The 14,741-nt window shown below is 41.2% G+C and overlaps 1 protein-coding gene across 1 annotated transcript in view; it reads right to left on the bottom strand.

Annotated features, from left to right (window-relative positions):
- Positions 1–1,621: 1,621 nt before the first annotated feature.
- Positions 1,622–14,741, bottom strand: part of LOC138741060 (neurogenic locus notch homolog protein 4-like) — a 50,784-nt gene continuing 37,664 nt past the window's right edge. Inside the window, exons 18-26 of the mRNA XM_069894546.1 lie at positions 13,277–13,354; positions 11,715–11,906; positions 10,655–10,876; positions 8,735–8,884; positions 8,116–8,219; positions 7,022–7,239; positions 6,370–6,590; positions 2,876–3,022; positions 1,622–2,258 (exon numbers count right to left, since the gene is read on the bottom strand). Of these exons, the coding sequence (XP_069750647.1) occupies positions 2,086–2,258; positions 2,876–3,022; positions 6,370–6,590; positions 7,022–7,239; positions 8,116–8,219; positions 8,735–8,884; positions 10,655–10,876; positions 11,715–11,906; positions 13,277–13,354 (1,505 nt within the window). The 3' untranslated portion in view covers positions 1,622–2,085. The remainder of the gene's footprint in view (positions 2,259–2,875; positions 3,023–6,369; positions 6,591–7,021; positions 7,240–8,115; positions 8,220–8,734; positions 8,885–10,654; positions 10,877–11,714; positions 11,907–13,276; positions 13,355–14,741) is intronic.

Here is a 14,741-nt window from a genome sequence, read left to right as displayed (position 1 = left end):
ACTGTAATCAACAGTAAGTGGGTCCATCAGGAGGGCATGTTGGTGATTCTGTACTGTAATCAACAGTAAGTGGGTCCATCAGGGGGACATGTTGGTGATTCTGTACTGTAATCAACAGTAAGTGGGTCCATCAGGGGGACATGTTGGAGATTCTGTACTGTATTCAGCAGTAAGTGGGTCCATCAGGGGGACATGTTGGTGATTCTGTACTGTAATCAACAGTAAGTGGGTCCAACAGGGGGACATGTTGGTGATTCTGTACTGTAATCAACAGTAAGTGGGTCCATCAGGGGGACATGTTGGTGATTCTGTACTGTAATCAACAGTAAGTGGGTCCAACAGGGGGACATGTTGGTGATTCTGTACTGTAATCAACAGTAAGTGGGTCCATCAGGGGGATATGTTGGTGATTCTGTACTGTAATCAGCAGTAATTTTGCAACTATCTTACTTAAAATGACAAAATTGGTATCTCATGTTTTTTTGGAAAGGTGGCGGGTACCCACTTGCTTTCCTGATGAAGGTAAAGATAAAAGTTCCATTATTATCATGTATTACTAAATTTAGAATATAATATACATGAAATTCTTTAACTTTTGCCTACAGGGTGTCGCCACTTTTGTCCAGCATACCTCATAGAAACCTACAGCCCCTTGTTTTCCTAGGTGGTCTCCCCTCCAGTCCGAGAGCAGATAATCCCAGGTGTTTTCAGACTATTACGTGATTGCAGTGAATTATTTGCGGCCAATACATAGTTACGGGTTAAATGAACTCACAGAGGTGTTTTTCATTGATCTATAATTTAATATAGTCTTCTGCTGACAAGCTGAATTCTATACAGATTCCAAACCTTAAAGATTTCAGCTTTAGTCATTCTACAGAGTAAAAGTGACATGGGGGAATATTGGTGGTGTTCGATGAGAAGAGAAAGATAGTGATAAAGATGTACAGGTACATGATCCTTTATCCGGAACCTTTGGGGGACAGTGCAGTTCCGAATTTCGGATTTTTCTGGATTTCGGAAAGCCCACTAAAATTGTGCTGCCCTATCTACCCCAACCCCCTTCCAGTCACCCGGCCATCCCCCCAACCATGGTCTCTCAGCCGCCTCCCCCAACCGGGGCCACACAGCTGCCTGGCTGCCTCCCCCAACTGCAGTCCCTCGCCATCTGGTTGTCTCCCCCGACCGCAATCCCTTGGCCACCCGGAGGTCTCTCTTGGCCGCCCGGACGTCTCTCCCGACCTCCGGTCCCTCGGCCGCCTGGCAGTCTCCTCCGGCCATCTCCCTCAACTGTCCGGCAGTCTCCCTCAGCCATCGGTCCCTCGGCTGCCTCTCCCGATCGCCGGTCCCTCGGCTGCACAGCAGTCTCCCCTGACTGCCAATCCCGCGGCCACCCAGCAGTCTCCCCCGGCCGCCCGGCAGTCTCCCCCGGCCGCCTTCCCCGACTGCCCGGCAGTCTCCCCCGACCACCGGTCCCTCGGCCGCCTCCCCCTACCTTTGGTCCCCACTTGCCAGATTTTGGAGCTTTCCTGATTTTAGATCTCTGGATAAAGGATCGTGTACCTGTATACGGTAAATCCTTAAAGTGATAAACTGATATCATGTATCATGCTGTTTCTATAGTTACACATCTAATACAGATTTATATTAGCCCCTTTTATACTTTTAAGTGCTGCTCCTGTTACTCTAAACGTGAAGGGTGCAAATGCAAATCTGTGGAATAACTTTGTTAGATTAGTTATACGATATTTTTTTTCTCAGGCAAATAGGATGAAATTAGCACCAAATTGTGAAAGTAATTGGTTCATAGGTTCTGCACTTTTGAAGCAGCCTCCTTGGCTGTTGGGAGCCAGAGTACAAATAATGCTGATTAACTTCTACTTTTTGCTGTTCAAATCTCCTGACAATTTCTGACATGCAACTGATACCCTGCGATTTACATCCAAGAGTAGAGTCGTGGAATTATTCCTTCCATGTCAATATGGACTTCATATGATCATTTCAAATTTCTCTGATACAGTATTTATTCTTAAAATGCTAAATAATTGTTGGATCAAAAAACCCTGTACAATATATTAATTCTCTTCACTCACCAGTTTTATTCTTAAAAGTTCCCACTGGGCACAGAACTGGTGATTTGGTGCCAGTAGGACAATAATAACCCACAGCACAGGGACCATTTATGGGAAATGCTGGGTTACTCTGTGGTACTGGACCTTTAGCTCCTCCCTGGCAGTAATATCCTCCCATGCATGGACCTAGAACAGAAAGTGATACTGCTTTTCAAGTCATAGAATCATCCAGCCCAGAAAAGGACCCTTCGACTCATCGACTCCATGGTGACCTTTAAGCACTGTTTACACACATCCTTCACCAATCCTATTTTATTATTGCCACATTCCAATCAACTCCTTCTAGATTCTACCATGCACTTTCCCGCCAGGGGGAATTTATAGTAGTCAATTAACCCACTAACTTCCATGCATGTGGAAGGAAATAAAAACTCCACTCAGACATGTCGGGATTGAGGCAGTAAACTGGAACTGAGAGATAGTGACACTAGCTGCACCTTTGTGCCACCCCTCAGCTGCAAGAACTTATTCAAACTGATAGCCTTTGAAAGAATTAAAGAGCTTGTAAAAACCAATGAGATTTTGGTAACAGGAGCCAGACTAATTCCGAATCTTCCATAACTAGCAAATCAAAGAGGTGGACCAAGTTGATGAGGTGCTCACAAGGTCAATACAAATCCACTTACATACTTAAGTAATGACCTACCTCTTGTTTTTACCAAAATAGCATTTTTGTTTGCCTTGTATTGTCTTTTGACTTGAAATATGTTAAATACATTTTTATATTAGGAATCGGCACTCACCATCAGGCTCAGAATTTGCCACACCTTGGCAGAAGAAGCCAGCTGAACAGCTTACACACGCATCAGAGAAAGAGGCTCCTTCCAATGCGTTATATGTCCCTTCTGGGCATGGCAATGGAAGACTTGATTGTGAGAAACTATAGTAGCCTGGAAGAGTAAGTGGTCAGACAAAACCTGTAATAATGTACAGGTAAAAACCCAGTGCTGGAGAAACTCAGCAGGTCAAACAGCGAACTTCATACAGCAAAGATAAATTTACCTAACCAACATTTAGGTTACACACAGAAACAGGGAGAACATACAAACTTCTTACTGACAGCGCAAGATTCGAACCCTGGCACTAATTGCCGGTGCTGTAAAGGCATTGCGCTAACCGCTATGATAATGGCTTCTTCAACTTTGGAGGAGAGAGAATGAGAAAGGCAACTGACTGATCCATCAGATCTTATTAAGAAAATAAATTCTCAGTGAACAAAACTTACACCTCGAAACTATTTCACAGGCCACACAATGGACTATCAAACCTTCTACGCATTTAAGTGCTGCTCCTGTTACTCTAAACGTGAAGGGTGCAAATGCAAATCTGTGGAATAACTTTGTTAGATTAGTTATACGATATTTTTTTTCTCAGGCAAATAGGATGAAATTAGCACCAAATTGTGAAAGTAATTGGTTCATAGGTTCTGCACTTTTGAAGCAGCCTCCTTGGCTGTTGGGAGCCAGAGTACAAATAATGCTGATTAACTTCTACTTTTTGCTGTTCAAATCTCCTGACAATTTCTGACAATTACTTGATTCCCATTAATGTGGAAGTTGATGTTCTGGAGAAGGGTATTTGAGCATTCTGATATTAGTGCTCTCAATGGTTGTTCGGTTCAACTTCAGGAGGTAAAGGAATATCAACCAGTGTGCATGTTGGGAAGATAATTGGCTACCAATTGCTCTGTGCTTTTGAAGTTGAATTTTATCCCAAATGATTGTTCTCACTCGTATTAATTCTATAGTGAAGAAAGTTCCCTATCTCATCCTTGAACACGGGAAGTCGTTTACTTTGATCATGCTTTTACATACAGTGCCCTCCATAATGTCTTGGACAAAGTCACTTTTTTTCCTTTATTTTCCCCTGTGCTCCACAGTTTTACATTTGTAATCAAACAATTCACATGTAATTAAAGTGCACATTCAAGTTTATTTGTACACATTTTGGCTTGACAATATAGAAATTTCAACACTTTTTATATATAGTTCCTCCATTTCAGGGCACAATAATGTTTGGGACAGTTGGTTTCACAGGTGTTTGTGAGTATTCAGGTATGTTTAATTGCTTAATTGGTGCAGGTATAAGAGAGATCTAGGCCTGCTTCTAAGCTTTTGATCACCTTTGGAGTCTGTAGTTGCCATTTTTCAACAGAAGAACCAGAGATGTCCCAATGAAAATCAAATAATCCATTATCAGGCTGAAAAGCAAAAGTAAAACGGTAAGAGACATCGTCCGAATCTTAGGATTACCAAAATCAACAGCCTGGAATATCATTAAGAAGAAATAGCGTACTGGTGAGCTCATTAATTGAAAAGGGACTGGTATTCCAAGGATATATCGAGAGCATCCTGTGCAACTGTATCACTGCCTGGTTTGGAAGCTGTACCTCCTCGGTCTGCAAGACCCTGCTGAGGATAGTGAAGTCAACGGAAAAGATAATTGAGGGCTCTCTTCCTACCGCGAAGGACATTTACACCACACGATGCAACCGAAAGTCAATAGGACTCCACACACCCCTCTGTTCTCCCTTCTGCCATCAGCTAGGAAGTACCGTAGCACTCAGATTGTTACGCCCAGAAAGGGCAACAGTTTTTTTTTCCCCCGAGCCATCAAGCTCCTGAATTCTCAGAACATATGTAGATAGTGTACCGTAGAAATTTTTTCTGTTTACTTCTTAATATTTTAATATTTCATTGTTTTAGCCTCTATTCTAACCTATATTTATGTAAATATGCTCCGCGGTCCTGGAAAAATGCTATTTCATCTTTACTGTGCGAGTATGTATGAACGATAAATAAAGGTAACTTGATTTGAAGACCTCTACTGCTGATAACAGAAGAATTCTCATCATAATGAATAAAATCCACAAATGGATGTCGGACAGATCAGAAACACACTTCAGGAGTAGATGTGGCTATGCCAATGACTTCTGTCCATAGAAGATCTCCTTTAAGTCTCCACAGGTTAATCGTGGTCTCATCTGTCCACTTTGGCTTGAAGTGCAGGTTGAGCATGCAGCGAACCAGCCGGTGGTCAGTGTGGCATTCCGAGCTGGGCATGATCCTGGTATGGAGCACATCTCGTTTGTCTCTTTCTCGCACCAGGACGTAGACCAGGAGGTGCCAGTGTTTGGATCGGGGATGCATCCAGGTAGTTAACCGTGTCTGCCTGTCCCGCATCGGACTTGTCAGCCACAAACGAGCCTGCAGCTGACGTGGACATTTTACCCCCTCCATAAATCTTCGTCCGCGAAGCCAAGCCAAAGATCTGTCCACAAGACCATTTTTACAGAATTCTGCAGGTTCTTTTAAATACTTCTTGAATCTGTCCATCCTTTCCGTGTCTAAATAGTGGTTTGCATTTTGCCACATAGCCTCTGTATTTATTTTGATGAATCTTCTGTGGACAGTACATCCACAACAGGCTCCTGAAAAGTGTTTCTGATCTGTCGGACATACATTTGAGGATTTCTCTTCATTATGATGAGAATTCTTCCGTCATCAGCAGTGGAGATCTTCCTTGGAATCCCTTTGCGATTACTGAGCTCACCAGTACGCTCCTTCTTTTTAATGATGTTCCAAACAGTTGATTTTGTTAATCTTAAGGTTCGGGTGATGCCCCTTGTACTGACAATAATCACACCAGCAGTGCGGGTATAAGACAGCTTTAATAAACTAATATGTACACTAAGAGGTCTTGTCTCTCTGCAAGACGAACCTGGAAGGCTAGACTGTAGCTCTGGACTGCTTTATATACAAGGTCACCGGACTAATCACAAGCACCTGTGAAGCTAAATGTCCCAAATATTATGGTGCCTTGAAATGAGGGGACTATGTATAAAACGTGCTGTAATTTCTACATGGTCAAACAAAATATATACAAATAACCTTGAATAAAATCTGGAATATGCACTTTAATCACATGAATTGTTTTATTACAAAATGTAAGACAGGTGCAAATAAAGGAAAAAAAGTGTCTTTGACCCAAATATTATGGAGGGTACTCTAATTCAATCCAAAGGAAGTTTCATTCCCTGACATTTATGTATATGCTCTTAATAATATTTTGAGTTTAACACTAATGGGAATGAAACAGATCCCAGCCCAAGTGCGGATATATTTTAAAATCACTTATGCCAAAATGCATTGTGTGCATTGCTCTAGATATTCCAGACGTTCATGTAACCGTCAGAATGAATTTGTCAATTAAGTGATGAATAAACAAAAAAACTTACCTCTGGGGCAGATGACAGGTTCAACTGTGCTACTGTTGATGCAAATGGTTCCAGCAGGACAGGGCAAGCAATTTCCAGCTCCAGGCAATGGATTGTATGTACCTGGGTTACAGGGTATCTCACTAATTGTACCAGGAGGACAGCAGACACCACTGGGACACATGTAACCCTGAATGCCATCTGAAGGACAAGGTACCGTACTGCCAGCATAGCAAATGTACCTGTGGAAAAAAATCGAATGCATCTCTTGAACTGTACATATTCAGCTTTAGGTTATAAACAAGCATCTATAAGCCAAGAAGCTGTCTATCATCAGAATATGTGTGGCTAAAAAAAAAATAAAAAATGAGATCAGAGAATAATTCAGAGAAAAGTGTATTAGTTGGAGCTAGAATGATAGAAAATAAAACCAAGCTAAAATCAAAATCTCAAATAATATGTCAGACTTGATATTTAGAAGGGTTTTAAACACACACACACACACACACACACACACACACACACACACACACACACACACACACACACACACACACACACACACACACACACACACACACACACACACACACACACACACACACACAAAGTGTGACACCAAAGAATGAAAGTTTACAAATTAAATGTGGGACAAAATTAGATGACCTCTTACCCCGGGTCACAGAGTTGAGCTTTGCTCAAGTCTGTCAGTCCCAATTGATCGCAAAAGTGCCCAATAGGACAGCGCTGACACTGTTCTTCACTCCTCAGCCCTGCAGTCGGAGAGTATGATCCCAATGGGCAAGGCAGTGGATATTTGCTACCCTCTGGACAGTAATGACCCATGGGGCAGACATCATTGCCGCTAAAACTGCCATTATCAGAATCAACCTTTAATAAACATTAAAAAATGTAAATAATTTAGTGCAGCAGATCATATCACATAAATCTGCCTCCATGGATCAACCTGTCACAAGACAACATCAGAATAAAACGTTATACAGAAACATTCTGTACTCATTAAAGGTCTCCTGAAATGTACACCAGTCATTGAAAGTGGACATGTAGTTGCAGCAAGCAATTAAAGGGGAAAAGAGCATGTTGTCCTTCATAGCAAAGGGATTAGAATATCGGTGCAAGATATCTTGCTACAAGTATACTGGACCTTAGTGAGATCCACCTGGATATTGTGTCTCGTTCTAGTCTCCTTAACTAAGGAAAGATACATTTGTCACAGAGAGAGCCCAGTAATTCACAGGATAGCTGGACTCTTGCATGAGGAGAGATTCTATTTACTGGCATTTAGAAAGAGAGGAATCTAATTGAAAGTTGCAAAATTTTCACTGGGCTAGGCAGACTGGATGTTGTCTCTGGCTGAGCATCTTGAACGGGGTCACACTTTCAGTTTACAAGATGGGATATTTAGGCTGGAGATTATACCCTCCAGAAGGTAGAACCTATGGAATCCACCACCACAGAGGCCTTTAGATGCCAAATTACTGGATATTTTTATGTAGAAAATGACTGCAAATATATAGGAAGAATACAAAATATGTCATTGAGATGGATGATTAGATACACTTGTATTGAATGATAGAGTAGGCTGGAGGGGCTGAATAGCCTATTTCACCTGTTGCTTTTTTTTCCATTTCAATATTTCCATGAGCATTACCAGTGTAATATTAATTCACCCAGTGAGTATAAATATTTGATTAATATATTTTGTTTCACATAATTTTAATTAAGAATGTTTCTTTCTGATTATACCAAATGCTTGATTGGAGTTGGGTTGATGGCACTCGCTGTACAGTAGTACCCAGCATGGCAAGGTCCAGTGGGACTGGAGAGGCCATTGGAAGCACAATGCATACCTGTCAGGGAGATGCACAAGAGTTTTAAGCAAGTCACTCAGCAGCAAAAAAAAAACAGACATTACTTTTACTTCCACAACCGTGTCTACAGAGTTTTGGGGTTTATTTCCAACAGACATTAAGCTCAACTTCATATTGGCAATTTAAACCGCAACTTGAAGGCTGCACTGAAACCAACAAAAGAAGCTTCTGAAATTAGTAAAATTAACCTGATGGAGTGAAAAGGTAATGAAAGCTGACATTATGCTCTTAAAACCAATGTCCATTTAAATCAAATTGGCAGAAGTGCTGGAGCTACTCGTCATAGGAATTAAAGTGAACCCATGTTTTGGGCATGGGCCCTTCATCAGAAATAAGGCAAAACAGGTAGTCACTTAAACTTTGAACTCCTTTCAATCCAACTGGACAGAGTAAATATAATTATATTGTTGCATCAAAGTACAGCTGCTTTCGTCAAAGGAGGTGTACATTATTTCATCCTTCTTTAGTGCTACACATGAATTGTTGTTACTAACCTGCTAAGCAGGGGACGCAGCCCAATGCACTCACTGCACCAGGCCAAGGACCATATGTACCCTCAGCGCAGGGATGTTCTGTGCCCAAAGTGGTGCCAATAGGACAGAAGAAGCCTTTGGGGCACAGTTCAGGGAACCTTTCACCAGAATCTGAAGTGAGAAGGTAAATGGGAACAATGTGACATTAAACCCAAATGATCTGGTACTCTGCTATGGTTATTGTTTTTGCCACACATAATATTCACATTTTTAAAAATAAATTCATTCTTACACTTACACAAGCCATTGACAAACTCAGATTTAAAAAATAGGTTCCTATTGCCATCACAGAAGTCTACATTTTCATCATTCTTATTTGTGATGTAATTTGGATAACAGTGATTTCTGAACCACATTAACGGTGATTAGTAGGAAGCGCAGTTAGCGTAACACTATTACAGAGCCAGGGTTTGAATCCCATGCTGTCTGTAAGATGTTGGTATGTTTTGCCCGTGCCTGTGCGGGTTTCCTCCAAGTGCACGGGTTTCCTACCACCCTTCAAAACAGGTGGGGTTGTAGGTCAATTGGGTGCTATATGTCTAAATTTAACAATTAATGATTACGAGAAGACTTTGCAGCATTATTCCCCCCCCCTTAAATAAGTTTTGTTTTAACAAGCATATAATTTGCGAACTTTACTTCATCAATAGGTAACAGGAATATACATAACCTTCAGCAGATGCCAGAACTTGGAGCAGAGATAGATTTCGGCAGGTTATGGGAATCACACTAATGGATGTAAATGGGCATAATTCCAAGAAAGAAATATTGTGAGCTTCCCTAATGACATGCATTAGAAGCTAGCATTAGCCATTATCAATCAGAATCAGAATTTATTGTCATGAACAAGTCATGAAATATGGTGTTTTGAAGCAGCGTCACAGTGCAAACATTCATATTATAATCATCTTATGACATTACGATAAAAAATAAAATAAAATAATAACAATAAAAGTGCGTGAAAAGTAAGGCAGTGTCTTTGGTTCATTCATTATTCACAAATCTGATGGCAGTGGGGAAGAAGCTGTCCTTGTGCTGCTGAGTGGTCGCCTTTAGGCTCCACAACCTTGTCCCTGATGGCAGCAGAGTGAAGAAGGCATGGCATGGGTCGTGGGGGACTTTGACAATAGAGGTTGCTTTTTAAGACACTGCCTCATGTAGATGTCCTTGATGGAGTGAAGTCTGGTGCCTGTGATGTTGCAGACCGAGTTAACAACCATCTGGAGATTATTCTTATCCTGAGAATGGTGCCTCCAGTGATGCAACTAGCCAGAATGCTCTCCACAGTACACTTGTAAAATTTATGAGAGTCTTCGGTGACATACCGCACTGCCAGACACTTTACAAAGTACAGCCGCTGGTGAGCCTTCTTTGTAATTGCATCAATGTGGAGGCTCCAAAACAGATCCTTGGAGATATTGACACCCAGGGATTTGAAATTTTTGACTCTGTCCACTACTGAGTCCTCGATGAGGACTGGGCCATGTTCCCCTGGCTTCCTCCTGAAGTCCACAATAATCCCCTTGGTTTTGCTGACATTGAGCACAAGATTGCTGTCATTACACCATTCAACGAGCTGATCTACCTCCTTCCTGTGCACTTTCTCATTGCCATTTGTGATTCTGCCGACAACTGTGGTGTCATCGGCAAGCTTGTAGATTGCATTGGAAATGTGCCTGGCTACACAGTCGTGGGTGTATAATGAGTAGAGCAGTGGGCTAAGCACACATCCTTGGGGTGCGCCTGTGTTGATGATCAATTAAATGTTGTTGCTTCCAATTTGTATTGACTGTGGTCTTTCAATGTGAAAATCAAGGATCCAGTTGCAGAGAGGGGTAGAGATATTAGATGTCAGTCAGGATAGTATATTGACTTTCTTACCGTTAGCAAATGGACAAAAGAAACCAGCTGGACATGGTTCGCAGAGGTCTTGGCCTTCCTGTGCTTGATAGGTTCCTCCCTTACATTTCACTGGTATGGATGTTCCTTTGGGACAAAAGTAGCCAACCGGGCAGACATATGATATGGGACTAGCTGAGCTTTGACCAGGGGGGCAATAAAATCCAGCCAAACAAGGACCATCAGGAGCTTCATTGCCTGACCCTTAAAAACAAAAACAATTTTTAAAATAAAAATACTATTTAAACAACATATTTTGTTTGAATTCTAATATGACGGCATGGTTACCATAGTGCAGCGCTGTTAGAGTGCCAGCGAGACAGGTTAGAATCTAGTGCTGTCTGTAAGGAGTTTGAATGTTCTCCCCATGCCTGCTTAGGTATCCTGCAGGTGCTCCAGTTTCTACCCACCAATCAAAAACATAGAAATATTGTAGATTAATTGTGGTATTTGGCCAGCACAGGCTTGTGAGCTGGAAAGGCTTGTAACCATGCTGCATGTTTAAATTTTAAAAATAATTGTCTATGTATTTTACTTTACTTGGTGTTAGGGTGCATTTGTGTTCCATGTTGTGCAATGACCCAGAACGATTCACACAACCTTCATTGTATTCTTGATTTTGGTTGCTTTTCAATGGGATCTACCAATTTGAGCTTAAGTGCTGAGTGCAGGACTGGTGTGACCCTGTGACAGGTGGGTGATTCAAAGGGAGGACATGAACTGCTCCTTACCCACACAGTGAAGGGCTCTTATTACATTCACTCGACAATTTAACTCACTAAGGAGCAGGAAATAAGCCTTTACTGAAGAAGCAGACATTTAAATATTGTTCAGAAGTAATTTCCATGCAGATTTTTCCTTTAGAATTGCTTGGAGCATATTTACCCTGGAATTTGTGTCAGACATCCAATATTGCAAATGTTTAAGTTTAGATTTTTTAAGAAAGATTTGTATTTTTAAGTTTAATAGTCTTTTAACACCTCCATGTGAGTTTGTCAATGCATTTCCAGTTCAATGAATGCAAGTGTTTGGACCTCTTTACCATCACAGAACTGTCCACTGAGACAAGGCTGGCAGTTTGATTCCTTTTTGTTTCCAGTGTCATTGCTGTAGGTACCAGATGGACAAGGGTGAGGAGTCACTGTGCTATTTGGGCAGTAAAATCCAGCCGGACAAACATGTCGGTCAGGCTGCGTGGATGCAGCATTGCAGTAAAATCCTGCGTAACACCCTCCTACGACAAGCAGAAGAAATATTGAAACAAGACATCAAGGATTAAATCAAGGATCATCATTTGTCTGTTGGTACAGAAATGTAACATTTCCACAATAAACTAGGGCATCTCTGCAGGAATACAGAAAGCAATAATCTTAACAACCATCAGTGTAATGTTAAAATGGGTGTGACATTTTAACAAAAAGTTATTAGACATTAAAAATATACTGTGATGGAGTAGATAAATATTGGGAGAATTTAGTAAAATTAGAGTAGGTTACATATGTACACACATTTTAAAACAGATCTTATTTGAAATACTGCAGAGTTCATATTCAGTGAACTTACAGAAACTATGGAGAATGCTATGCACATTTCACAAGTAGGTGCTAATTGAAATAATGTCATAAAATGAATAGACTATTGCCTTGGAATGGAGGCACTCTGGCTGTTTGCAAGTATCTTTAGTGCTCACAGAAAGGTCACTCCTGGGTTTTGTTTACCTAAAGACAATAGCTTGACCAAGAAGGATAACTCCTGTGGTTTGCTGAAGAAGGTGGGGGTTTTGTGGCAAGTGAGAAAGTCACATGGGCTTTCTTGCAGTCTCAGTTGGAGAGAGAGAGGGAGGTGAAACAAGCTCTCTCAGCTAGTGTGTGTGACACTGAAAGTAGCTGAACAGTGCGAGCCAGGAAGAGCTGGTTGGAAACAGAAAGATCCAGAGTGGCGGATGGCTGGAAGTGTTATTTGTCTGATGTTTTCCTTGGAATAAGGGAAACAGAAAGGAAATCTGTGATAGCCTGAAAGAAAAAGATTATCACCTGGAGAATCCTGATGGGGCAAGTTTCATCAGCGAGACATTGAGGTGACTAATGGAGGTACCTTGGTTGTGGAAATCCTGGAACAACAAATCTATCTCTCTCTCCAAACCCTTTAAGAACCTTCCTGAGCAGTAAATATTTACCTTTCGAGCACCAAAGCCTGGTGAACTTTATACATGTTAAATTCTGTGCACAGTTTAAGAAGTGCCTGCAACCAGTGAACTTGGAAGAATGAGAAGTGAGATTGAACTGTGAACCAAAGAACTTTTCTTAAATTTACACGCACATCACACACTTGTGCTTAGAATTAGAAGGGGGTTAATTTGGGTTAGTTAAGTTAGTAGAGATGTTAGTTTGATTCTGTTTTCATGTTTAAAGATAATTAAAAACAACTTTTGTTTAAGTAACTATTTGTCATGGTGAATATCTATTGCTGCTGGGTTTTGGGGTCCTTTGGGCTTGTAACAACACTTACAATAGTTGAACCAGGAAAGCAAAGCAGAACAGAGAGAAAACAGAAATCTGACTTCAGATTTACAAACAACAAGATAAAAACTCTCAAAATACAAACCACTGGGTTGGGCCTGACCAACATTGGAACAGTAATGTCCAGGATCACATGGTAAGCAGTCAGTCAATGACCCTTTTCCTGCAAAAAAAAACAAAAAATTTCTTAATGTTAGAAATGATCAGAGTGGGTATGTAAAATAATGACATTTCAGTCACAAATGAGGTCAGGTAATTCATTTTCTTTGAACACATGCTTAGTTTCCTGGAGAGTAGTCTAACTGGAAAAGCAGGAAGGTTGGAGCTCAGACCCGGGAGCAATCTAATGGCCACCTTCCCAGGAATTTCCTTGATTTTGCACTATTTATGGGGCCTGGGATCTAGCAGACCTTCATTTCTCCTCTTCACTGACAATCATTCACAGCCACATCTCAAAGATGCATGCTTAGGCCATTGCTCTACTCTCTGTAACTGTGTGACTGGGCACAATTCAAAGGCCATCTACAAATTTTCTGAAGATACCATGGTTGTCGGCAGAATCGCAGATGGCAATGATGAAGTGTACAGGAGTGAAATAGATCAGCTGGATGAATGGTGTGATGACAACAATGTTAACAAAAGTAAGGAACTGATTGTGGAATTCAGGAGAGGGAAGTCAGGAGAACACAAACTAGTCATTACTGAGGGGTTAGCAGCGGAAAGAATAAAGGACCAAATTTTGAAAAACTAACCTGGGGCTTCCATGTCGATGCAATGATGAAGGAGGCTTGCTAATGGCTATGCATCATGAGGAGTTTGAGGATATTTTTAACGTCACCAAAGACACTTGCAAATTTCTACAGGGGTACAGTGGAGGGGATTCTGACTGGTTGCATCACTGTCCCTGTGTGGAGATAGCAATGTACAGGACTGGGGAAGACTACAGGGAGTTGTGAACTCAGCTACTGCCATCATGGGCACCAACCTTTGCTCCATTAAGGCCACCTCCAAGAGGTGTTCCCTCTGTAAAGCAACCTCTATCCTCAAGGACACTCACCACCCAGGCCATACCATCTTCTCATCGCTACCATCAGGAAGGAGGTACAGGAGCCTGAAGACGAACACCAAATGGTACAAAAAATCAGCTTATTGCCCTCTGCCATTTCTGAATGGGCCATACCACAGATACTACCTCTCTTTTTCTTCTTTACCACTTTTTATTTATATTGTTTAAAAATGTAATTTATATCAAATTTTGCAGCTGCAATGCTGTCACAAAACAACTGATTTTATGAGATGTTCTTGACAATATATTCTGATTCTGAATTTGTACTTCAATGGACTAACCAATTACCCATTTTGAGACAGCTGGTATATTTAAAGGCTCTGAGAATGTACTTGTTCTCTTGCTCTCATTCCAATTCACTTAATCACAGTACCACTTTGATTTGGAAGTTTACCAAAGCCAGGATTATGGAAAAGTGAAACATTGTGCATGAGATGAAACATTTGTTTTCTCTCCAATGAAGTACAAAGTCATAATATAAATG

This window comes from Narcine bancroftii, chromosome 8 (genome assembly GCF_036971445.1).
Source record: "Narcine bancroftii isolate sNarBan1 chromosome 8, sNarBan1.hap1, whole genome shotgun sequence".
Classification (NCBI taxonomy): domain Eukaryota; kingdom Metazoa; phylum Chordata; class Chondrichthyes; order Torpediniformes; family Narcinidae; genus Narcine; species Narcine bancroftii.
The sequence above is the reverse complement of the archived record's forward strand: the minus strand, read 5'-3'. Positions and strand labels throughout refer to the sequence as shown.